This window comes from Lissotriton vulgaris, chromosome 1_1, assembly GCF_964263255.1.
Source record: "Lissotriton vulgaris chromosome 1_1, aLisVul1.2, whole genome shotgun sequence".
Taxonomy (NCBI): domain Eukaryota; kingdom Metazoa; phylum Chordata; class Amphibia; order Caudata; family Salamandridae; genus Lissotriton; species Lissotriton vulgaris.
Genome location: NC_141685.1, coordinates 1,418,464,787 through 1,418,491,258, shown reverse-complemented (window position 1 = coordinate 1,418,491,258; position 26,472 = coordinate 1,418,464,787). Strand labels below are relative to the sequence as shown.

At 43.9% G+C, this 26,472-nt stretch overlaps 1 protein-coding gene across 1 annotated transcript in view; it reads left to right on the top strand.

The window, feature by feature from the left end:
- LRRK2 (leucine rich repeat kinase 2) overlaps positions 1 to 26,472 on the top strand; it is a 2,096,839-nt gene that overhangs the window by 925,860 nt on the left and 1,144,507 nt on the right. Inside the window, exon 27 of the mRNA XM_086967213.1 lies at positions 15,909 to 16,095. Within this exon, the coding sequence (XP_086823339.1) occupies positions 15,909 to 16,095 (187 nt within the window). The remainder of the gene's footprint in view (positions 1 to 15,908; positions 16,096 to 26,472) is intronic.

Below are 26,472 nucleotides of genomic sequence, written 5' to 3'. Positions count from 1 at the left end.
CTTCCTGCACAAAATGTGTTAAAAAACTAGCAAATATTGATAAAAACAAAATTATCATCCTAATCAGATCAACTCCTATCGACGTCCATAAATACAGCTCAATATGAGAAGGTTCCCCAGCTTATTAGATGCTGATAGTGTTTAACCTGGTTTGCTGGAGTTTCATGTGGACCAAGTTGCAACTAAATAATTTCCCAATTACTTTTTCCTCTCCAATAAATGCATTTTGCCTCTTGGTCTTTGCGCTGTGCATTTATTGAATCCACCTATTTCCAATTCAGCAGGGTATTTGATTGGGCTGTTCACTAACTCCTGCCTTCTGTGCATTAAAAATTAGCCCTTGGTTGCTTCTTTTAAAGATTCACTTGTAGTAATTTTGTTATGTTGTCCTGGCAAAATTTCAATACTCCCAATGCAGCTTTGTCTATGGCATCTTCTTGTACATCAGTAGAGACCTCCTGGGAGGGGCGTCCCTTGAATCTTATATCCGTGTACCTTCCGCTGGCTCTGAGCCGGGACTCCCTCCGGGACCCGGGGATCCGCCTGGCGACCTTTCCTCTGGGCACGCTTCTTGTAGGGGGCGACTTCAACATGACAATGGACGACCACCTCCACAGAAAAACTACACGCCGCTCACATAAATCCTACACTGACCTTTTCGAATTTGCTCATGCCATGGGTTTAGAAGACATATGGAGATCCCACCACCCCACTATCCCCTACTTCACACACTACTCTAATGCACACAACAGTATGTCCCGTATCGATTACTTCTTTTGCCTGACTGCAGATATTGGATTCTTCAGCCGCCCCAAGGTATCGTGGTATCTCCGACCACTCTCCCATCAGCGTAGAACTGACATATTATCATCAGACCACCCGCGGCCCCATAACCATTAATCCCTGGATCCTGCAAGTGCCAGATATCAAAGAGGACTTGCTTGAACATACAGAATTCTACTTTATTGAGAACGTAGGCTCGGTTCAATTGGCAATAACTCTGTGGGAGGCGTACCTGGCGGTCATTAAGGGCAGGTCACTATCACTCAAGCTTGGTTACCTCAGGCAACACAATGAGCAGATCCTGCAAGCTGAATCGGAACTCCTCAAGATGGAGCTGGCCCACAACGCATCCCCCTCGACGGAATCAGCCCGCCAACTCCGTGCGAAACAGCATAACTATCGGGCTCTAGCGCAAGAAAAAGCAGAGGCTCGGCTGCTCAACACGCGACATCGAATATATGAACACGGCGACCGTGCCGGGAAAATGCTGGCATGGCTGGAGCGTCGCGAGCAGGGGGCGAGATGGGTTTCCTCTATTACACGTCCTGATGGGTCGGTGACCTCTGACCCGCAGGAGGTGGCGGAGACCTTTGCAGACCACCTGGCACACATCTACACTGCCGGTGCGATTTATACCTCAGAAGAATCTAGGCAACTCCTCAAGGAGATGCGACTACCGACGCTCTCAGAGACAGATCGAGACATGCTCGACGCTGACATTACAGCGGATGAACTTACGGCGGCGATCTTTTCCATCAAATCAGGTAAAGCCATGGGTCCCAACGGGGTCCCGATTGAATTCTTAAAAGCGATGTCCCCAGAAATCGTCCCCCACTTACAAAAAATGTTCGAGGAAGGACAAGACATTGGCTCCCTTCCACTAGATCAATGGCTGCCGTCTGTAGTCATAATTCTCAAACCAAATAAACCACCCAACGAATGTAGCTCCTACAGACCGATCTCCCTGATTAATACAGAAGCCAAGGTCCTGGCGAAATTGCTGGCCAACCGTCTTCTTGATATACTCCCCTCTTTAATACACGCCGACCAATCGGGATTTCTTCCAGGGCGAAACACGGCCCTAAACCTACGCTGAGTCAACAGTGTCCTAAGTAGACAACCATATATCCATGAGGACACTGCTATCTTGTCCCTCGACACCACTATGGCGTTTGACTCCATAGAATGGTCCTACCTATTTAAGGTCCTTCTTCAATTTAGCTTTGGGCCTAAATTCGTCCAATGGGTACGTCTCTTATACACGGACCTCCTGGGCCAAGTCCGAGTCAATAATCATACGTCCAGAAGATTTAAACTCCACAGAGAGACCCGTCAGGGGTGCCCCCTGTCGCCGCTGTTATTTGCCTTGACCCTGGAGCCTCTTGCCCAGTGGATCCGCACTGACGCCTCCATCATAGGCCTCCGATGGAACAACGAAGTGACCGACAAGATTTCCCTCTATACATATGATATCCTGATCTACGTAGCTTCCTCGAAATCTTCTATCAATAGTCTGTTCCACGTTTTGACTAACTTTGGGAAGTACTCAGGTTACTCAATCAATTGGACTAGATCGGCTCTGTACATGTTACATGCCCCCCTCGCTACCCCGCAGATTCTCTATACCGGTGGCTCAGGAAGGCTTCAAGTATTTAGGCATCTTCATCACTTCAAATCCTGCCCTCTTTCACGACCGAAATCTACTTGCCCCATTGCGCAGACTACACAATGATGTGACACATTGGCGATCTCTACCACTGTCCCTAGCAGGCAGAGCAGCCCTGTTCAAAATGTTGGCACTCCCACGCTTCCTGTATGCCCTCCAAAATTGTCCTTTACCGATTCCCGACTCCTACTTCAAGTCGATGGAGAGCTATCTCCGCCTTCTCCTGTGGGATGGTAGGGCTGCTCGTATTGCCCTACAAAAGCTAACAATGAGCTGGTATGACGGAGGCATTGCACTCCCCAACTTGCGCATTTACTACTGGGCATCGCAACTGGTTGCCACTAACCACTGGATACAAGGCTCACCCAATGACCCAGCCTTCCACCTTGACAGATACCAGACTGGGCGGGAGGGATATTTCGGGGCCCTATACAGTAAACCCAAAAAGAATAGATACATTGGCACTATGACTCACACAGTCACAATTAGGCATCAAGCCACGGCTCGCCTGGGATGGTCGAACAGACTCGCAAAAGACACCACACTGTGGGCATCACAACAGCTTGGTTCCCTCTGATTCAAGTTGGGTTTCGACAAGTGGGACACAATAGGCATCTCAACAATAGGAGACCTGATACTTAAGGGTAAACTCTTAACTTTTACAGACTTACAAGTCAAATACACACTCGCACAAACTGATGCCTTCCGATACCGCCAAATCAAACACACCCTTCTTTCCGCCGTCCCAGATCTCTCCTCCTTGCCCAAATCCTCCCCCTTGGAAGACAGATTACTCTTAGAACCCCTCCCGACAAATGCCATTTCCTACACATACCGTGAGCTCTGTAATAACCTCCCAAATACATTTCAGCCCGTACAAGATAAATGGCAGACAGACCTAGGTGACCTGGAGGAGGACGAGTGGCAGGCAGCCTTGATGTCCCCCAGGGAAGTGGCGATTAATCACCGACTCAGACTGATCCAACTGAAAATCCTACATAGGACATACATGCCTGCAACTCTGTTAGCCACAATTGGGAGGAGGGAGGACGATCGATGCCTAAGAGGTTGCGGACAAACTGGCACCTTCTACCATATCTTATGAGAATGTCAAGTGATACAGCGCTTTTGGAAGGGGGTCGCCTGAAAAATGAGAGACTCGCTAGGAAAACCCATGTCATTGTCACCAAAGGAAGCCGTCCTCAATATTTGGGGTGCCACAGAACTGAACGACCTAGAGTTACAATGGGCCGCTTCGAGTTTCTTAATTGCTAAGCGTTCAATTGCAATGAAATGGGGTGCTGCTGATAGACCTCTGGTGGTGGGCTGGATGGCTGAACTGGACAGGTGCATGTTGGCTGAAAAAACTGTTTACAAGCTCCGTGGCTACCCTGAGAAGTGGGACAAGAAGTGGGGCCACTGGAACACTTACCGAGGTGAAATATGTGAGTCCCCCACAGTGGAGCTGGCCATGGGCCGGACTAGACTACTGGGCTAAATTGTACAATAATTTCTTGCTGTGATTGTACCATGACTTTGCTTGGCCATGTCCATTGTACACTGATTTTGACTCTGTAACGCATTCAATAAAAATGTATGTGAAAAAAAACTGTAATCTATATGAAAAATCTCGAATAGTTTTATACCTAGTCTTCTTTGGTAATTTCGCTGGTTTTAAAAAAAATCGGAACTTGTGAACCTGCCTCAAGTACCACTTTTTCGTAACAAAACACATATCGAGCTGTTCATTAGGCACCAATAAACGTGCTGTGAGATCCATTATTGATGCCATATAATATGTACGTATATTCGGTAGAGCTAGGCCCGCTTGTATAGTTCCCAGCTGTAGTGTACTCAATTTCACCCTTGAAACTTTCTTATTCCAGACAAAATCCCTGATCATAGACTCAATCTCTCTAAAATAGCATGAGTTCATCTTTAACGGTACGTTTAAAAAAAGAAAAATCACCAAAGGAAGGATCGACATTTTAATAAGTTCAACCCGACCAATCAAAGTTAATGGTAAAAGAGTCCATATCTCCAGTAAAGTTTTAATTTTGTTTCGCATTGTTAGATAATTCAAGCTAAATAATTGAACGAACTGATCGGAGACATAAATGCCAAGGTATCTGATCAGTTTTTTTTTAATGCTTGTGATCTTAAGTTTGGAGGTAAAAAGTTACAATCCGAATTCAGTACCAGTACCTCGGTTTTGTTCTGAATAATTTTGTATCCACCAATTGCGCATTCTCCTATTAACATGACCAGAGAATCTGGATTTCATTAAAGACACAGAGGCTAACATTATGCAATAATCTTTTAATGCAGTCACAAGCACAGCCGCTCCTACATCATAAAAGAAAGATCTAAAATGCAGTGACAAAACATGTTCAATAAAAGGCAAGAGCAACATCAGAGCTGCCTCTTTTAAATGAAATGAAGCAAAAAGAGAATTCGTAAGGTTGAAGAGGAACTTGGAGAGCGAAGAAACAATGGCATTACGAAGGTGAAAATGAAGAGAAGCAAGGCCCATGAGAGGATGACGATCCATTAGGTTGAGATATCTGAAAGAAGAATCAAAAATTAAAAGGTTGAAAGACCTTTGCATCAAAGACAGAATGCATACTGTAAAAGTAAAGCAACGTGTAATAATCAACATCATATAAATGCAAATAATCAAGAACGTATAAACAAATACTCCACCCAAGGTAGGGGCGGGTGGGATAATGTTAGCCTCCGTGTCTTTAATGAAATCCAGATTTTCTGGTCATGCTAATAGGAGATTCAAAAGTTCATTACAATGCAGGAGGCCACATTATGCATTTTGGTAGCCTTGAATGACAACTTCCGACATGTGTTAAATAGGTTTACAATAATGATGAGCAAAAGTGGAGGCATTGGACCAATCTGCAGCTTTAAGGATATCATTAGCTTACCACCAGACCAGAATAACTTGCTAGCCATAGCACCTGTGAGAGAGTGGGCTTGAAATTTAGAAAGGTCAATGCCAGCGAGGCTCATAGCTAATTTGATCCATCTAGCGATAGAACAGGAAGAGACTGGTTTAAAAGGTTTAACAAAAGAAATGAGAAGTTGATTGGCATTCTGAGGGCGAAGGTCACTCATTCTGGAATCGTATTCTTTCATACAATCAACAACACAAAGTTTTTTGCAGTAATCAAAACGAGAATAAAAGATAAAATCTGACATGGTTTTAGTTCGTCTAAGGATTTCAAACTTAACACCATACATGTCTCAACATCTATTAGAAATATCAAGAGATTTAACATCAGATACTCCACAACAAGAAATCAAACCTAAGAGAGTTGCAAGTTTAATGGAAAGACATTTCCTATTAAGAAGGGAATTATCAGGCCATAAACAAAAAAGATCAAGGACAGGTTTAATACCCCACAAGGATTGGTATCTGGGTCTTGGAGGTCTTCTTAGTCTAATACTTTTCAATACTCTACAAATGATAACGTTCTTACCTACCGTCTTACGTTGACAAGAGAATGACCAGCAGAGATAGCAGATCTGTAGCAATTAATGGATCTATAGGAGAGGCCATTGTCAAATAATTGACTATGTTGACGATAGGAGCCTCCACGGGATCCAGGTTCCTCTCCATGCACCAACTAAACCATTTTCTCCAGATGTTGTTGTACCTGTAATGTGTCCCTGGTGCCCAGGACTCTCCGAGGAGAGAGAGCTGATAACGAAAGTCCAGACAGCTCGTTAGATTGCCTGACACTTTCCAAGCAGGAAGGTTCAAACTCCCTGAACGTATTAGGTGATGATCTTCTCCGCTTGTGTTTAAAAGCAGACCTTGGGTTGCGGGGATTAGGAAGGGGGTGTCTCACAACAGTTCCAGGGTTGTCGGGAACCACGCTTGAGAAGGCCAGAAGGAGTTATCAGGACCAGGGAGCACTTGTCTTGTCTCACTTTTGAAGGACCCTCTGAATCATAGCAAAGGGAGGAAAGGCGTAAGGCTGAAGATGAGACCAAGGTTGGAGGAAGGCGTTTACTGCAAGAGCGCCTGGGTCCGGCATCCAGCTAAAGTAATTCGGTAGTTGGAAGGTCAATCTGCTCGCAAAAAGGTCCACATCGAAAGGGCCCCAAAAGTGAGAGAGAGAATTGAAAACGTTCACATTGAGTTTCCAATCGCTGAAGTCTAAAAGGAATCTCGAATTCCAATCTGCAAAAGATTGGACTTTCCGGTGAGATATTCCGCTTTCAACAAGATTTTGTGTTCTAAATAAAACATCCAGAGTTTTTGGGCTAAATCGGAGAGGTCTACAGATCTGGTCCCGCCAAGGCGGTTGATATAAGAGACCGCAGAGATGTTGTCCATTTTCAGGATAACGGATCTGCCCTGGAGAGAGTGTCTGAAACTCATCAGGGTGTATAAACCGGCAGTCAGTTCCAAGAAGTTTATATGGGGGAAGACTCTGCCTGAGACCAAACACCGCCCGTGTTTTGGTCGAGGAGGCGGGAGCCCCAACCATGAAGGCTGGCGTCTGATTCCAAGACGAAGTCGGGGGTCAAGCCGAAGATGGCTCTTCCATTCCATGCATCCAAATTGTCCAGCCACCAAGATAGTTCTTATTTGGCCTGTTGATCTAGGGTTACAAGGTCTCCGTACCAGAGTCCAGATCTGAGAGTTTTGGCTTTCACTCTCTGAAGGGCACTGTAATTCCGTGGTCCCAGAAAGATGGCTTGAATGGAAGAAGAGAGTAAGCCCATAAGTCTGGCTAATTCCCTAAGAGTAAGAGATTGCTGTTTTAGAACAAACCGGATTTCTTTCCGAATCTTGGCTATCTTCTTGTTGGGAAGAAGAAGAAGGCATTTTGAGGTGTCTACGGTGAATCTGAGGAATTCTAGAGATTTCGAGGGGGTAAGGATGGATTTTTCTCGATTTATAATGAAACTGAGACTCTCTATGATATTCATGGTGGTTTTGAGATCTTCCAAAAGCTGGGAGTGAAGCTGGGATATGCTAAGGATATTGTCTAGATAGATGATTAGACGTATTCCTCATTCTCTGAGGAGAGAGACAATAGTTCTCATGATCTTGGTGAAACACCAAGGGGCGAACGAGAGCCCGAAAGGGAGGGCTTGAAGTTGAAAGAGGTGATTGTCCCAGATGAATTGAAGGAAGGGCTGGTGGTCTTCAGCTATAGGTATGATAAAATAGGCATCTTTTAGATCTAGCTTGACCAGCCAGTCTCCCTGAAGAACGAGGTCTGTGAGGAGGTGAATGCCTTCCATTTTGAAGTGTCTGTATACTAGGTACTTGTTTACTTCTCGTAGATTTATAACTGGTCTCCATTTTTTTCCTTCTTTTGAACCAAAAAGAGAGTGGTGACAAGTACCTCGGTTTTGTTCTGATTAATTTTGTATCCACTAATCTGTTCGAACTGACTAAATTCTTGTAGAGCTTTATCGAGATTTAATTTATCGGGATGAAGGTATAAAATAATATCATCGGCAAATAATTTAACTTTTGCCATTCCTGCTATAGGTGGCTTGATTTCAGGATTTCCGCGTAATCTTATTGGTAGTGGCTCAATGAAGAAAGTAAACAGGATGGGGGACATCGGGCAGCCTTGCCTGGTACCACGATTGATGTTAATTGCTCCCTACCAAATTGGCATTGACTACCACCTTTGCCTGCGCATCCAGATAAATATTTTTCAACATACTAATTGTCTGAGCCGGAAAGCCACATTTTTGCATACCAATGAAAAGTGTATCCCAATTCACCAGGTCGAAAGCTTTTTCAGCATCGACCATTGAAATTAAAGTTGGAATTTTATTACTAAAAACAAAATCTAAAGCCTGAATTAAAAACCCGGTATTTGAAGACATAGACCTTCCCGGGACAAAACCTGACTGATCAGAGTGAATTAACGCCTAAGCAATCGGGGAGAAACGCTGGGCTGATATTTTCATTAGGATCTTAAAATCAGCATTAAGAAGGCTGATCGGCCTGTATGAATTGACATCCTTCTAATTTTTCCCCTTTTTAACAACACTAACAATGATGAACTCCTTAAAACTCACAGGAACAAATCCTCTAATCTGACAAAAGTAAATAATTTTACCAAGAAAGGACTCCATTCTTTAGCAAAGGTTTTATAAAATTCAATATGGAGCCCATCTGCACAACACACTTTTGCCCCAGCAATTAATTTCACTATATCTAGAATTTCCAAAGCTGAAATGTCGCTCTCTAATTGATCAAATAATGAACCGGGTAAGACTGGAAGATTAACTTCATTAAAATATTTGTGAATGTGCTCTATCCCTACTTCATATTTCATGGAATATAGCTGAGAGTAATGATCCAAGAATACTCGAGCTATATCATCTTTATCTCTAACAATATTTTGCGTTTTAGGGTTTAATGATCTTAACTATTATGGCTTTCTCCTGTTTGGTTTTAGTTTGCCCTGCTAGTATTTTTCCCACCATTTGGCTCACCTCATAAACTATTTGTTAATACGTTTTAGAACTATTTATTTCCTCAATGACAAAACATTATTTTAAGGCTGCCTTCGTCCTTCCCAGTTGCGAAGCCACATCTTCCCTCCCCAAATCTCTAATGTTTATAGCGTTAGACGCATCCTGTTGGAGTTTATTGATCTTATCCCTCCTCTGTCTCATCTGTGCGGCTGTGCGCGCAATCATCTGGCCTCTGATAGCTGCTTTAAACCCTCCCCAGACTGAGAAGATTTCTGTGGTACCTTCATTTAGGTTAAAAAATCTCTAATACCCATTCTTTTGTTTGAGCCACCCAATCTTGGAGGAGTAGACGATCCATCTGCCACCTGGATTGAGCCTCCCCCCCCTCCCCCACCCCCTTCAATCACAAACTCAACTGCTATTAAAGAATGGTCTGAAAAGGGATTAATCCCTATGGTAGCGTCTGAAACCCTCAGAGATCTTAAATTAAGAAAAAAATCAATCCGCAAGGCCGTGTGGAATTGATTAGAGTAACACGTAAATTCAGCCTCAGTCGGATTGCAGATATGCCATTGATCAACAAGTTGATGTTCCTGCATTAGGGCTTCCAAGACTTTCTTTGTTTGAGGTTTCAGCTCTTTTTTATTTTTATTTGAAGTATCTTTTTTTATATCTTGAATTAAATTGAAATCCCCACCCAAAACTATTATCCCGGGGGACCCTCTGAGTAGCTCGGTGATCCTAAGTAACGGCGTAGCATCGTCAATTATCGGGCCATAATAGTTTAAGAAATTTAAAATCATCCCATTTAATTTGGCCTCAACCCAAATCCATCGCCCCAACGGGTCTCTCCTAATTTTCCCAAATTCCCAGGGAAGACTACAACAAAAATATATAGCAACTCCTCTTTTAGATATCCCGGCCGAGGCAAAAAACGCGTGAGAAAAATACCTAGGAAGATATAGTTTAGGAAAATGTGTTTTCCAATGGGTTTCCTGAAAAAAATACCTGTGGCGAACAGGAAACCAGCCACCTTATTAAAGCTCCATATTTGGATTTATTTAAAATCCCATTAACATTATTAGATAAAGTACAACACCTCTTATTAATTTTTTGTCCTGGTTTTCAAACATATCTATAAACGTACTCCACCAATTCTTGAATGTTTTTACTCCAATGTCCGAGCTACTGCTCCTTTTACTGCTAGACTATTTAACCCCCCCTACCCTCCCCCTACCCTCTCGAACCATCCCCCACAAGAGGTGTACCCCCACACACTCCATACACACCAACCCCTTGCGTCCCTCAACTATTTTGTAGGGTGCCATGGAACTGCACCCAGGTGGACCCCTGTGGTATATAAATATTACAAACAATCAAGCTATACGGAGCATCTTTTGATCCGTTGATTCATATTTGGTTCATATTTTCATCACCCGCCAATTTCTTGCAAAGGGAGAACCTTTAAAACCTTTAAGCGCCAGAAAAAACAAGGCAACACATCTATCAACCAACTTATTGAGGCCCAACATCTCCTTTAGAAGCTCCTGTACATCATCTATATTAGTAAACATGTGGAATTTCCCCTTCACAAGCACACGTAATTTAGACTGTTGGGCAATTGAAGCCGGGGCACCTTTTGCCTTAAATAAAAAGAGCAATTTAACAAATTCCTTGCGCCTCCGGGCTGCCGCTGCAGACATATCTGTAAAAAATCTACAGTTAGCAGTGTCATTCACTGGGAATTGTTTTTGTTGTATGGCCTTAGCCAGGATCTTCTCTTTTATCCGATAGTCTGAAAAGTTAACTAGGATTGTACGTGAACCACTCAAGCTTGAAGAGGATGAAAAGGAACTCTATGGGCCCTGGTGATTGTCAAATCTCCACTGAACTCCGGGAGAACTTTTTCCTTAATAAAGGACTCGACCCATTGTGGTGATTGAGTCCCCTCCACCCTCTCTGGTACACCCAGTATACGCAGATTTGACCAGCGTGAGTGGTTCTCTAACTCCTCAAGTTTATTTTCTAATACATTTTTGTCCTTAGTTACTTCCCGTACTTTGATAAGCAATCCGGCCATCTGATCCTCCAGCTGGGAGATCCTCCTCTCAGCTTCCTGTATTTTAACTGGAAGACATGCAACTGCATCCTCTATTTTTCCCAGTCATGAATGCAGAGAAGCAATTTCGTTTTCCTGCGACCTCTTCATGTCTCTAATTTCCTCAAGAATATGGTTGAGAAGTGTTCTAATTTCCTACTGTTTGGTGGTGGCAGTAGCTGCAGGATCCTCTATTAGAGCATTCAGAGATTCTAGCTCAGGATCTAAAGCTGGCAGTTGTGACTCATCAGTCGCTTTCTGAACCTGGTCGTGAATATGAACTGTTTGCTGTTCCAGCAGCCCCAGGAAAAGTATTGGGTTACTGCCACTAAACATCTAGTTCTGGTTTGACTGGATTGATTGGACAGATGACTGAGCAGATGACCGCGTTACTAAGTCTGAGGTAGGCGGAGGGACAGAGTTCGGTAGGTTAGAATTCGATTTTTGCATCAAAATTGAGGATGGGGAGAGGAAGAGACTAAAGGATTTTGGACAACTGGGACAGCTGGAAACACTGAGGAAATGCCAGGTGAAGACGATGAACTTAGCTCCAATGGGAACTGGCAGGGAGAGGCTAGATCGATGACCCTGGTCTGGGATATATTAGACTGAGGAGGAATGGTCTGTGCTGCTTTTTTCACAAAGAGGGGAAACTCCTTCATACTCTTTTCCTCCTTTTTTCCGTTTTTGCCACTTTCAGGTGTTCCAGCCTTATCCCCTACCCGGCTACCAGTATCGCCTGGCGCACTTGAAGATGCTGCTGGGGAGATTCTAACTCCCCGGGGTGTCCCAGGAGGCTCTGCTACTAGTTCCGACACTGACTCCTCTTCTGAGCTCTCAAAACTGGAGTTATGTTCCAGGCGATTCCCCTGTAATCCTGCTCTGCCTCCTCCCACGGACAGATTTTTGCTCTGTGCCAGAGCCAAACGTGTTTTCGCTTTTAAGCCCGTGGCTGATGACACTTTTGCAGTTAGCTGGTTCTGTTTAGTATGTCGCCCCATAATAACTCCAATTGGAATACAATGAGGTGATAGAGCAGTGAGCAGTGAGCAGTATAGCAGAAGAGCTATTTCAATCAAGGCTTTCCTCTGTCCAAAAAAAAAATCCCACTGATATTGCTCAGTCCGTTCCCTTCCCCTTAACCTGCAATCTTCTGGTTCCTGTCATGCCAACATCCTTGAAAACTGGTCGCCCCTCCTCACCTCTCCCCCTCTCCGAGTGTTCTTCACTCCTGCTTGTCACTCACCAGACTCGAGCGTTTCGTACCTCCTCTCGCAGCACCTAGATTTAAGATTCAGTCTGGGCTCACTCCTCGTCCACGTCGAGCAGAGACGTCGAGGTAAACTATCAACACTGTAAAAATACCATTCTGCCATTCTGTCCTTCTGCAATTCCGCCACAGAAGAAGCCGCTCCGTCGTCCGTACCCAGCCGCACTTTCTGTCCCAGAACCGCAATGCTCCCAAAGGCAGTCACCAGCACACGCGAAGAGTAGCAAGGTGCGTCTCCATTACCACAGGGGGGGCGTGGTGACCTACGACTATCCAGAGGTGTGGTTCTCCGGCAACGCAAACAAGCAGTGCAACTAGTCACATGCCATTTAATGTGAAGTTAATGTAATAGGTTTACGAATTAATAGATGGATGGATAAATAAGTGTATAGTTGGATACCCAAGTGGATTAATGGTGGGGTAAATAATTGATGGAACAAACTTGCGAATGAATGGGTGGACACAACAGGTGAATAAAATGGGGCTTGGATAGAAGGGTTGATGGGAGAACTGAGTTAATGGTTGGATAAAGGGTGGTTGAATCGTAAATGCAAGACTAGGAGAAACTGATGGAGTGGAAGAGTTGCGTTAACGCTGGTCCATGCACCGTTCATCATTTAATTATGCTTCGGCACCTGCCTATGCCATTGTAACGGGCGCGGGAGTGATGGGCAGGAGGCGTGTCTTTGTTTTAGTGGCTTTAATGTGGAAAAGAGGTAATCTGTACAAGTCTTTCGGGTAGGGACAGTTCGACGGGGGGAGCGGCTTCGATAGGTTCATCTGCTTCGGGGTTTGTCCTTCTCGCTTCTCCGATGTCTTTCGGGGCTTCGTCGGGTCGAGGCTCCGTTGCTGTCCGTCTTGCCTCTCGATAGAAACAAACACAGCAAGTCGTGAGGAAGGTGCTCTATAAGTATAAGTGCTCAGGGGAAAAGGAGTGAGGAAGCACAAACCCGTGTCACACTCTCTATAAGTCCGGCCGGTGAAAGGGGGGAAGGATCGGTGCTCAGGGAAAGGGATACCGGGACAAGGGAATACCCAGGACTAATTGGTAGAAGCGCCCTTCCTTCCAACCCAGCCCCTGACCTTACTCCGTACCTGGGCTAGCCACACACCTCCCCCGGGTGTGTGGCTGGGCGGCTCGTGGGGACGTTGGCCTCCTGGCTTAACCTCGGTCTCAGGTGCCGCTTCTCCACTGCTCTCCGCTTCCTCAGTTCGTCTCCTCGTCTCCTCGGAACTCCTCTGCTCTCTCCGCTCAACTTCCTTCTCGCTCCACACGTCTCCACTCTGGGTGAACAAGCACACCGGCTTCCCTGCGACTTCCGCATTTGACGTGCGAGCGTCCTCGTGAAGCCCCGCCCACTATTCCTCTGACTGGAAATTAAAGGGCCAGTGCATTTCCATCTCCTCGTCGCGAGAGCCTATTCCCCAATCGATATCAGGTAAGTCTTTCTGTGAAGGGCAAGAAAGAAGGGGGGTATGTTTTGAGAGTCCCTGAAGGGTCCCCAAATCCTGGTCCAGAGGGGCACGCCGGTACACCCCGTTACACACCTCCCCCTTTGGACGCTCACGTTCGGGGAGCGGATGCCTAGAGAGATAAACGGCCCCCACGTTGTCAGAACCCTTGCGATGGTGAACCGAAAAAGCATAAGGCTGCAGGGACAAAAACCAACCACCTAGCCTGGATTCCATGCCAGCTAACACTGCTGGAGGCATAGATAAGTCACCCCTCTGGTAGGCCTCACAGCCCTAAGACTTTTGTCCCCTAAGGGGGTCAGCCCCCTAAAAAAGAAAAAATTAAATGTGTGTTTTGGGGAGGTAGGGGAGACTCGATCAGTTTCCTATGGGAAACACACATTTAAAAAAATTATTTTAGGGGGCCGACCCCCCTTAGGGGACTAAAGCCTCAGGGCTGTGAGGCCTGCCAGAGGGGTGACTTACCTATGTCTCCAGCAGTGTAGCTGGCAATGGCATCCAAGCTGGGTGCCATGTTGACATTGTGGCTATGGAGCCTGTGAGAGTAGTGGGCCTACATGTGTTCCATGGGAGAGTAAGTAAACACAGGGCGGCTTTGGGGGTGGGAGGGATATGGCTGTTCCCCACAGGAGCAACCTATCCAAAAAAACACGTTTCTAGTGTCTTGTGTCTACCTACTTGAGGATTGTGACACACCGCTATCCACAAGCAGGAACCAGTTTGAGGTAGGGATTGTTGGAAAGGAGAGACTCTCCACCTTTATATCAATGCCTCCCTCAGACAAGGAGGTATCCTGTGCCCCAAAATCCCCACCAGAAATCAGAAAGAGCACTCTGCTGCACCCTCAGCCTTTTTTTTTTTTAAAGGAAACCTCCGGTGCAACCACCAAAGGATCCTTTTATTGACTCCCCAGTGCTGGCAAGTGGGTTACCTCATTTCGTTTTGATGCAGTAAGTGACAGGATATTATGAACCAAACTTTCCTTTACATCTGGGAGGATGAAGGGCTTCTTTTGACTTCAATTGAGATTCCCCTCGTGAGAGAGCCAGGATTCCGAGTAAAAACCCATTCTGTCTTTCTCAGCGGATCTTCATTAATAATCATAAGCACTGAATAGAATGGCTAGCTCATTCCCTAAACCATGAGGAATGAGATTTCTCAAAGTATAATCTTAAGCAAAGAGATTTCTCAAAGAAGTTTGCCCTACTTGGGCTTCTAATAGTGTATTGTAATTTGTGAGTTCCCATCACTACTGTACTACTGTGGAACACTGTATGGTTTGTGAGATCATAGAGCCTGCATTTAGCTAATTTAGTGTGTAGAGAATATATCAATGAGAAAAGAAGCATTCCAGGACTGCTGTTGTATGGAAGCCTCATGTATATGCTCAAAAGGATTGCTCATGAGACGTGCGAGGACAATATTCAACTCCCACAGAGGTAGTGGTCTCAACATTGGAGATTTAATTGAACAAGCACTGATAATTCTGTGCTTATTATAAGAATGGGGATTCCCCTGAGAAAGAACTAGGATTACAGGTAAGAAATCATTCATTTTCTACCACACATCCTTGTTCTTCATTTTAGTTATTTAGTTTCATTTGTTTTGCATTTGGGTTGGAAAACAGTAACATGTCAATGTATGGGTATTGTTGCAATTTAATTGTATTGTTATGATAACCACATAGGCGCAGATTACAAGGTGAGGGCTGAATGTTGTTTCATGTGCAAACAGGAGCTTGTACATATCTAGGAATTCTGGGTTGTGTGATAAGTATCAAACCCTGCTAGATGTCTAGCAGGTCAACCCTTCCAAAAGTCATCAGGGGAAAAAGGACTAGAAATAAGGCAAATGTACAATTTGTTATATTAAAAAACGAGTCTGCAATCTGTCCCTTATTTCCATGTTGAAAATGCAGAATAGGACATTTATGCTACACCTAGTAAATACCTCACGCTGAGGCAATGGTATTTAATGGGTGAGGTGAATACCCCACCCTTTGCCACCTAACTCTGGGTCTTAGAAGAAGAATATGTCTATTTTGTTCAACAGTATTATTGTATTATTAAATTTTGCATTACCAGTATGAAAGTATATTCTGCTATATACAAATGAATTTATTCCCTCTTTGAATGATGTTCTTTTTCTAGTTTACGATCAATTGACTTGAGCAACAACAAGATCGTGGACCTACCTGGGCCTGCGCACTGGGCCTCTTCCAATATAAGGGAACTTATTTTCTGTCACAACCAGATAACTGTTTTGGACTTGAGAGATGCTCCTTCCAAATGGTCAAAGTTGGAAAAGCTGGTTCTATCTTATAATAAACTAAAAGAGGTATAGTAGTCAGTGATTTTTTTTTGTACATTGTAAGTATATATGTGCATTTGTATAGATTAATCCTAGACAAAGGGCAGCACGGAGTGTACACGGTCAAAGGCAATGGTACACTGAACAAGTGAGTGAAAAGGTAGCTGGTTTATGGAGTGTTACTTCATCAATATGTAGTGTTCTTAAAAGGTGCTGTGGGAACATCACTAGATGTGTTGCACAGTGTACTGCTATGCAAACTGAAAAGTGTATCCTCTTATTCTCATAGCAAGGAGTCCTCTTACAGCAATGCCCAAACTGCATCACCCTGGCCATGGAGATGCATTGGCGTAGGAAGAAACTCCTCCCCCAGTTGTTCAATTGTGCTTATACCACCCTAGAACACCTGATGACCCATCCCTTGCTGCACATCTACGCCAAGTCTGACACTGAAGCCTGCACTCCTGCTTGATTATTCTTGCACTGCCTTTGAGCCCCCAGCCGCTTGCAACTGTTCTCCCCCACAACCCCTGTAGCTATGTTCCATTTCCCCCTTCCCCACCACACATTTCCCTCAGGCTCATTGGTCTCTACCTGCTACACATCAGGCACTGAGAACCACTGCATAGTCCCTGCCCTTTTTCCCCCTCTCCCAGGCTGCATGATGCACTCCTCTTCTTCTTTTCTCTCCCTATCTCTCTCTCTCCTTCTCTTTTACCCTCTCCCTCCCTCTGTCCTGCCCTCTCTGCTAGAAGCTGTAACCTTGTGCTGTGTGACGGAAAGGAGAAAAGAAACAGCCCACCTGGAGCAGCAGCAGGAGTCGTAAAGATAATGACTTTAAAGAAAAAGTTTTCTGAAGTGAGAAACTGCATGTTTGCCTGTCTGTGTAGGCGTATTTCTGTGTGTGTGCAAGTTTGAGTGTGCCACTCTGTATGTGGTTTTATATGAGTGCTTATGTCTGTGTATGTCAGTTTTACCCATTGTCTCAACTCGTGAAATGCAGGCCCTGGCACAACAGTGGTAAAACCTAGCAACATGCGGGGACTAAGTGGCAAGCCTTGGTAACATACTGGTCTTCGCACACTGGTGGTAATTCCGAGCAACATCCTGACCCTCACATAGTGGTGGTAACTCTGACACAAATGTGACAATCCCTGGCAACGTGCTGGCTCTGTAGCAGTGGTGTTAATCTTAACATCACGTTGGCCCTCGCGATATGGTGGCAATCTGCAGCAACATGGACATTATGGCACAATGGTGGGAATTCCTGTTAAACAGCCAGATTTAGCTCATTGGTGGTAATCTCTGCTAATATGCTTGCCCTAGTACAAACGTGGTAAGTCCTGGCAACTTGCTGTCCCTCACACAATAATAGTAACCCTTGCCAACATCCTGGCCGAGGCACAGTGGTGCTAATTCCTGGCATGTTGTAGGCAGCCATGGTATGATAGTGCCAAAGTACAAATGTAAATTATTTTAAAAATGCTACAGTTAAGGCAGGCACTGGGAAGAGAAGAACAGGTACAAGTGAACATATATAACAGATGTTAAGGAACATCAAAACTATAAATAATGTAGCACTTGTTATGCTTGCAAGTAAATCAGCTTGTAAAATGGCACCTGGATGAATATGCACATTTCCACTGTGAACAATGACTGAGATTACAGAAGAAAACCAAAAACACAAAAATCAAAACACACATTCACACATACTGTAGGTTTTGCCGTTACCAACCCTCTCCTCAAAACTCAGATAGTGGCAAAGACATTTTTTTGAGTTTTTGAGAGATTAGCTAAGCTTGTTCTCTAACATCATATACAGAAAAGGCAACTGTGGTATGTGTGTTTTGTTTTTCGTGTTTTTGGTTTTCCTCTGTAAACTCAGTCATTGTTGCCGTCCAGGAGGAAGTGATAAATGCCTGCTTGTAAGGGGCACAATTCCATCTTTCATCTTAATTCCATTTTATTTTCTTGTGGGGCTCACTAGATGTTGCCAGTATTTACAATTTTCAAGACGCCTACAACATATGTAATACAAATCTCTTAATGGGACAGATAAACAAATGTTGTTTGTGCACTTTACTGCTCTATGAGTGCAGAGACTCTGGAGAATAAGACATATTTAAAAATGCCCCATTTCTGACTATACGTTATTTCCAGGTTTCTACTGGCTCCATCTTTTCCTAGCGATATAAAAGTCATCATCTACCCAGCATCTGCCTCCTATTTTTATTTTACAGGAGTGAAAACTAGAAATCTGTTGCAAATTGCAGTATTGATACACTGTAAATTATTCACATATTTAGGCAATATTATCCAAGGGGTGAAGTAGTCAATAACTACCTGGGTGTCCCTTCCCATTTGAATTTAATATTGTTTTTGTAAATCAGATCCTTAAAAGTTGGGGTGAAATTCCCAAAAGTGGTTGTTAGATGGTGTGTTTTTCTTGGGACTATTTAGGTGGAAGATTATAAGAACCATTGTTTTGGATTTTTCTGGTGTTAAGGCTTCTATTATTTTATCCAATCGTAATGCTTTATAGTGAATGTCTGTGGAGGGCACAGAAAGGATTGTATACAAAAGGAGACTGCAGATTTTAGTCACACTATAATCATTTTTTTGTGATATCATACAAAAATTAGAAATTGAGATGAGGTCATTTTAACCTTGGAAAAATGCTGTGTCTCTGCTTGGATTTGAAGAACCATGCTTGAGAGAAAGGTTAGAGTTAAAGTATGTAGATTTATATAGCATGGCGTATCATCATCATCATAAAACATATTCAATTATTTTTTTTATCCAGAAATGTACATACAGTTAAAAACTTACTATCAGTATGATCTATACTACTATTATAAAGAGAGAACTTGCACCTTTTGGCCAGGTAAACTCGGGAACCACAGCGCCAATCTACACACCCGATACATCTATGAAAATGTCAGGGTGGGTAGATGGACATAGGCTATATAAATAAAAAAAAAAAGTAAATTAAAAAATTTAAGTTTGTAAACAAAGTAGTCCCCTGAAAGTAGCGCCGGCCGGGACCTAGCGCTGGCCGCGACACGCGTGATGACCGCGACGCGACGTGCGTGATGTCGACGAAGGAGGAGCGGCGGTGCACTGACGAGCGGCTGTGCAGTGAGGAGCGGCGGCACAGGTAAGTAAAGGGAAAGTTCAGTGCGAGACTGTGTGATGCAGGGGGAGGCATGAAGGAGGCAGCAGTAAATGAAAATGTCGGAGCGCGAGTGAGTCGGGCGGGAGGGGGGCGCGAGTGAGTCGGGGCGGGAGGGGGGCAGGAGTGAGTCGGGGCGGGAGGGAGTCGGTGCGGGAGGGGGTCGGGCGGGAGTGGGTGTACTGCCCCCAGCCCCTTTCTGCCCCAGGCAACGCTGGGGCGGGCTGCTAGTACATGATATAACAGTTAAAACTTCATTTGTACAGATCCCCTTGTTATCCCATTTAAAAAAAATATTTTGCTTTTCAGCCAGGGGTCATCCTTCAATCAACTTCATATACTAAATGGTCTAGATATCCAAGAGATTTGGTTCTTTGTATAGACCTGCTTACAAAACCAGCAACAGCTTGACAAGTTAATTCATTATCAAGGATGCAAATACATTTCATAGCATCCTTGTAAAAGAATAATTTCTGTACAATGAAAATAGGCCAGAAAAAGATTTTTCTTATTTCTCAATAAAACTTGCAAAACAACATCGTGGACTGAAATGCTTTCCCATTGCATGGGCATTTATGAATTATTTTATGCCATTTTTCGTGTTTTGGAAAAGCCAGCCGTTCATGGGCTGCGCCCAAACGCAGTCTTTTCATATACAATGTGTCCTGTGTTTGTAACTTTGACCAAATAATTAGGTAGACCAGTCAACTCAATGCTAGCCATATATTTGATGCGCTTGTTTTTTTCCTCATCTCTCCTAGACCTCTCTTCATTTGTTTCTCTATGTACAATTTTTTTTATCTCACTTTTACCAAATTGCAAGATGTCTGTGGGATTTTTTACAGATCGAGCTTTATCAATAGTATTCAGCTGCTTGTCCATGTATGCTAGCCAAGGGATTTTATTGGTGTGTATCAATGCTAAGCAGTCCTTAATGATATTCCTTGTGAACTTTGGTCCCTCCTTGCACCAGATGCTGTGCCAGGGGCACAAAGCACTTACTTGAATTAGGTTGGCAACTATCCAGCTCTTTATGCAAGAGATATGTGGAGGTAGATCTTGGTACAGTCCGCATACGTCAGAAGAAATAATTTTCACAAGATTGCAATGTGTTAAGATTGGCATTACCCCCACACTACAGAGCCATAGGTTGCTACTGGTAAGCATTTACTGCAGTATATTTTAAGCATATCACAGATAGGTTTGCAACCTATCTTGTTACAAAATCTAAAGATCGCCTCCATGGGTCTAATGAATATAAGTCTGGACTGGTCTAAATAAGGACCCTAATTACTAATAAAAGAGAATAAAATACCTAGGTAGGAGAAGATCTTGACTTCTGTTAACTTGTAATCCCTTATATAATGGTACTTTTTCTTAGCCCTACCTCGACTGCAGACCATCACTAACGTTTTGGTGAGATTTAGTTTTAGGTCTTTCTGCTCCATGTATGAGATGAAGGTTTCGATCCGCTCTTGTAGTCCGTTAGCAGTTCTGGATATTAGAACTGCATCGTCTACATAGAGGAGCAGCGGGTCAGTCGTGAACCTATTTTCGGCGCATCAGTATTTAGATTCTGGAGACATATTGTGGATCCCATTGATGTATAAGGAGAAGAGAAGTGGTGCGATGACACAGGCATGTCTTATTCCCCTGGACACCTTGAAATTTGGGGTGCACTCTCCTTCCCTCCCGTACCTTACTCTCGATGACAGTCTTGCATATAATTGTGATAAGAATGAGACAATATCATCAGGGGCACTCAAATCGATCATTGCTTCCCACAATTTAGCATGATTTACTCAGTCAAAGGCCTAACTTAGGTCTGCAAAGCATAAGTGAATGTGTTCTTCCTTAGCCATCATATATTTGTCAATAATTAGATTCAAATGTATGCACTACTCTACCGTCCCCATCTCCCCCCTAAAGCCATATTGGGTTTCAGTCAAGGTGTTACTATCGTTGACCCAATTCTCCAATCTTCCAAGGACTGTTCGCCCCATGATGTTAATAGATGAGTATAGGAGGGATATGGGCGGTAGCATCTCGCGTCTCCCCGACTCCCCTTTTTAAAAATGGGGACGATTGCACTATATGTCAATGTCTTGGGGATGCAGCCTTTTTGCAGCTACATTACAGACCTGGGTTAAAATAGGTGCTCATAACTGTACATTTTTTGTATGCATTGGTTGGGACACCATCGGGTTCCGGGCTCTTACCACCTGTTTCATCTTATTAATTGCTATCATTACCTCCTTTAACCTAATTTGTTGAAGAGGTATCATAGCTATAGAGGGCAACTGTTCTGTATTATTAGTAAGTGCAATGAAAATTCCGCTGAAAGGAGTAAGCCAATCGTTTGGGGCAATAACTGTTTCAATGATGGGGTCTTGTTCATCTTTCCATATTGATGAATTTATCACTTTCCAGAAAAGGATGGAATCCCCGGTGTCTGCAGCTTGATTCAGTTTCAACCAGGCCTCCTCTTGTACCTCACTCTTTCTTCTTATTTTTAGGGCATGTTTATATAGTAATCTAAGTCGCTTAATTTGTATCCTATCTCTAGGTATTATTTTATTTATTTATTTATTTAGGCTATTTGTTAAGCGCTCAATTACCCGTAGGTGTCTCGGCGCTGGGTGAACGAACTAGCTCATGGGGAGATTATTGCTTGAACAGCCAGGTTTTTATCTGTCTGCGAAAGGAGAGCAGAGAAGTGGAGGTTTTGATGTAGGATGGTAGACTATTCCAAAGTTTAGTGGTAGTTACTATGAAGGATCTGTCTCCCCAAGAAACTCTTTTTGTCCTCGGGACTTGAAGAAGTCCAGCGGTTGATGATCGTAGGGATCTGGTAGGTTCATAAGGACAAAAGGAGTCTTTCAGATACGCTGGTCCTTGATCATGAATTGCCTTGTAGGCAATACAGAGAGCCTTGAACTTGGCTCTTTTCTTCACTGGCAACCAGTGGAGCTCCCGGAGAGTTCCGGAGATAGAGGCGTACTTGGGAAGTCCAGTAATCAATCTGGCCGCCGCATTCTGCACCAGTTGTAGTTTCTTTAAGACACCTTCTTGAGCATTGACTAGCAGGCCATTGCAGTAGTCAATGCGGGCCATGATAAGTGCGCTGATCAGAGTTTTTCTTGTGTTCATTGGAAGGTAAGGCCGGAGTTTTTTTATCATTCTCAGAGTGTGGAATGAAGAAGATACTACCGTGTTGACGTGAGACATGAAGGTGAGTTTGGTGTCCAGTATAACTCCAAGATTCCTGGCCTTGGTTACAGGGGAGGGGGGAGGTCCCAAGGCAACAGGCCACCATGTGGGAGACCAGGCAGGGGAAAGATTTCCGAACAACATCACCTCCGTTTTATCGGAATTCAATTTCAAGCAATTTTGTGTCATCCAATTACTTATGGCCAGCATTCCCAGATTGAAGTTGGAGGCCACTTCATCTCCGTTTTTATTTATGGCTAGGACAATCTGGGTATCGTCGGCATAGGATGTAACCGCCAGGTGATGGATTTTTATGGTCCTCGCTAAGTCCGACACATAGATGTTGAATAGTGTCGGACTTAGCGAAGATCCCTGGGGTACACCACAAGGAAGAGTGAAAGAAGGTGAACTGAAATTGCCGAAGGTAACAGATTGAACTCGATTGGTAAGAAATGAGGCGATGAGATCCTTCGCTGAACCCGTGATGCCGGCCGATTCGACACGGCCGATCAAGGTGGAGTGATCGACCGTGTCGAAGGCCATGTGTAGGGCCTTATTTAACTCTTGTTTTGCCCGTGTACAATCATGCTTAAACCAGCCTTTTGCCCGTCTCTTTTTCATAGTGCTGCCTTTTCTTAAGTTAATAGCTGTTGCCATGGTGAATCTCTCATAGGCGGTCGTAATCATATCAGGGGGGGAGGTAATATCAGTACATTGGCGAAACTTTCTTTAGCTTTAACAACCTTGTGCAGCATAGTATCTTCATAAATCCCTGTCCATTTTATGCTAATAGTGTTGTTCCTGGCCGCCACTATATTTGGCAATAGTAATTAATCCTTAGGCCAATTTATTTTAACATTTATGGGCAGGGTCAGTGGGGTGTGATCACTAAATCTATTGAATTTGCTATTTGGCTGACCACAGTATTTAAGGCTCAGTAGTGGACACTATAATGTGATCAATGTATGTTGGATTTCCTCTACCTTGGAAGGTTGAAATTGGTGTCCCCCCCCATCCCCTCTTGATACTAAAACCTCACGACTATGTTTGCACATGAGCTCATTTAGCTTTCCTCCATAATGGGAAATGATGTAAGACTATCCCGGTAATATCAGTGAACCCGCAAACGCTCATTCCTGTAAAGCTACATTTATTGATAATAAAATCCCGACCCAGATACTTGTGTATGAGGAGTCTACCCCCTTTATAAAGCTAGCCATTACTCTCTCCAACTCGTTAAACAACCTTGTAACGAGTAGCATTAATTATTATAAAAAATCACCACGATAAAGGGTTGGTTTTTCCCTATTAGTAAGAGAACCAGTAGAATAGGGGAAGCCTTTATACATCTTTCTAAGTTCTATTGGCGCTATAGTGGAGATAAAAATTGCCAAGCCTTGCTTTGCTCGCCCAGATACTGTTGGTATAGCTGGGGTTGAGACAGGAACAAAACCATCAATATATGGCTCATGAGTATACCAGGTCTTCTGAAGACATAGGAGATGAAGTGATGTTATGCTATCTTGCCATTCTTTATCTTTAAGCTCAGTTTGTATCCCGGCTAAATTCCATGATCTAAGCTTTATTTGGGTGGCTTTTTTTTAGCTGTCCATTGATAGTAAACTCCTTTCGGCTGATCTCCCTGGAATTTATTTCTATCTCCCCTTGTTCATTCTGTCAGTCCTGATCGGCTAAACTAGAAAATGGGGCATAATGGTTAAAACAGGCTACTGTAGGGCCCTTACTAAGTGTATGTACCGGGTTGGCCCTTCTGTGGGTGGGTAGAATGGCAAGTAAGGAAGGGGGCTTATAGAAAAAACCTATTGGGACGGCGGCCACTCGTTCATCCTGGTTGATTATGTACTGTTGTCTGGATTGGATCTTCTTAAGTGAAAGACTTGCCACCTATGAGTGCTGGAAATTATTAACTATGCAGTCCCCAGCACCCTTTTTTTCGGTAGGTCCCACCCATTTCACACGTCTCACCATTATGATATCCTCACAAAGAAGACTAATGTTTACATTAAAACTAGCCTTCCAGTGCACCACTTTATTTCTTAATTCTATCCAGGATTTTTTTACTTGAGGGGATAATTTAGGGGCTCCTTACAAGATGATAATATACAGTGTTGCTTTTCCTCCATCTCATAAAGGAAAACCTACCCCAATATCCGATATTTTAAGATGGATATTCAACTGTATTCAAACTTGCTATGTTAAAGCTAAAAGAACTTTTACTGTACCTCCAAGAGCACATTCAGCTTGCAAAATGGGCACATCTATGGCCTTTTTAGGCAACATTCCAGTAGCTGACATATGTAACGCCGCTACATGGTCCACACCACACACATTACCAAACATTATTGTGTGGATATATTAGCACTTCAACATGCTAATTTAGGACAGGCAGTGCTAAAAACACTTTTTCAAACAACTGCAACTCCCACTGGTTAGCCATCGCTTTAGGAGATGTACTGCTATACAGTCTATGCAACGCATGTGTATCTACAACACATGCTTCCAATGGTTTATGTTACTTACCCTGTAAGCATCTGTTCTTGGCATGTAGAGCTGTAGATTCACATGCGCTCTCCCTCCTCCCCGAACACCTATGGTTGTTGCAGTTCTTATTGTTCTTATTATTCTTATCACATATGCAGGGACATCTATATACTACATTCAGTTACTACATTCTCAGCCTCTTGCTAGAAAACAATCTAACAATAGAGCCGATGCCCATGCGCATTATCACAGAAAAGTTGAGTCACTTTGCCTTGCGACTGGAAAATACTTTTTCGAAGAAAACCAACTTGCAAACATCCTGACCCAACACTATATGGCAGGAGTATGCAAAACATGTGAATCTACAGCTCTACATTCCAAGAGCAGATGCTTACAGGGTAAGTAAAACAATCCCTTTATAGACTAGCGTAGCCGTACACTCTCTGAATGTGGTCTTCCTCGTGGGCTGCTACACGTATGCACTGTAGGACATGGCCAGCAAAATCTTGCCAGATGTCATGGAGGAATCCAGGACAGCTGTAAGAATTTGGGTTACTGGTTGACTGAAGTGTGAACCCTGGTCAAGCAGCAACCACAATCCTTGTCGGGATGTGGCACAAGCCAATCCTAAATTAACCTGTTGTCGACCCTACGGTAGCTTGGCACAGAGCAGTCTAGCTTAACTTAGAAGCAATCTGTGCAACACTTCGAAGAGTAAATCAACGAAAACACAACACAAAAAGGATCCCACACTAGGTTAGGAAATAGGGTAGATTCTTATAATTAAAACGATATCAAAACAACAAAAATCTAGTCAGTAGTATCGGAGATATCCATGTTTAAAGATTTCAGTAAAAATAGCTTAGTAAAGCACAAAGCAGCAACCTGATATCTAGCCGCACCAGTATAAAGTCACAAGTTCAGTCTGACCACGATGGAGCACGGGTTGGCTGCTGTGACCAAGTTAGGCCCACTGAACAAAGTATCTTAGCTCCTGTTTGCGGAGCATTGTAAGGTTCCGCATCAAGGATACGTCGTGCAACCGAGGGGATGTGTCAGGTCCACGGTGCAAAATCCTGCGTCATCAATCCCGTTGATGGATTGTGATGTGAAGCCCGGGATCAAGGATGTGCAATGCAGTTAAGCTGATGTGTCTGTTCTGGGGATCTTCGAACATGTATGGAGTGCTTTGCATTTGGAGAACCCTCACAGCAGAGGCAATGTGTCGGGTCTGCTCAGGATTGCACTGTGCAACAGAGAGGATGTGTCATTTCTACTGGATCCACAGATGGGCAGGAAGTGTGCCTTCATGCCCTCTTCCAAGTGTCTAGGACTGGGTTGGCACCACTTGCCTGTGTAGGATCACAGATGGCAGAGTCCAGATGCTGGGTTCAAGGTTGTTGCAGCCTTCTAGCTCTGAGGCTGCTGTCAGTGGGTCAACCAACTAGCCCTTGAAGTCACTTTAAAGTCCTGGGCTCACCACATGCAAGTCCAATCCTTCTCACCCAGGCAAGAGGTCA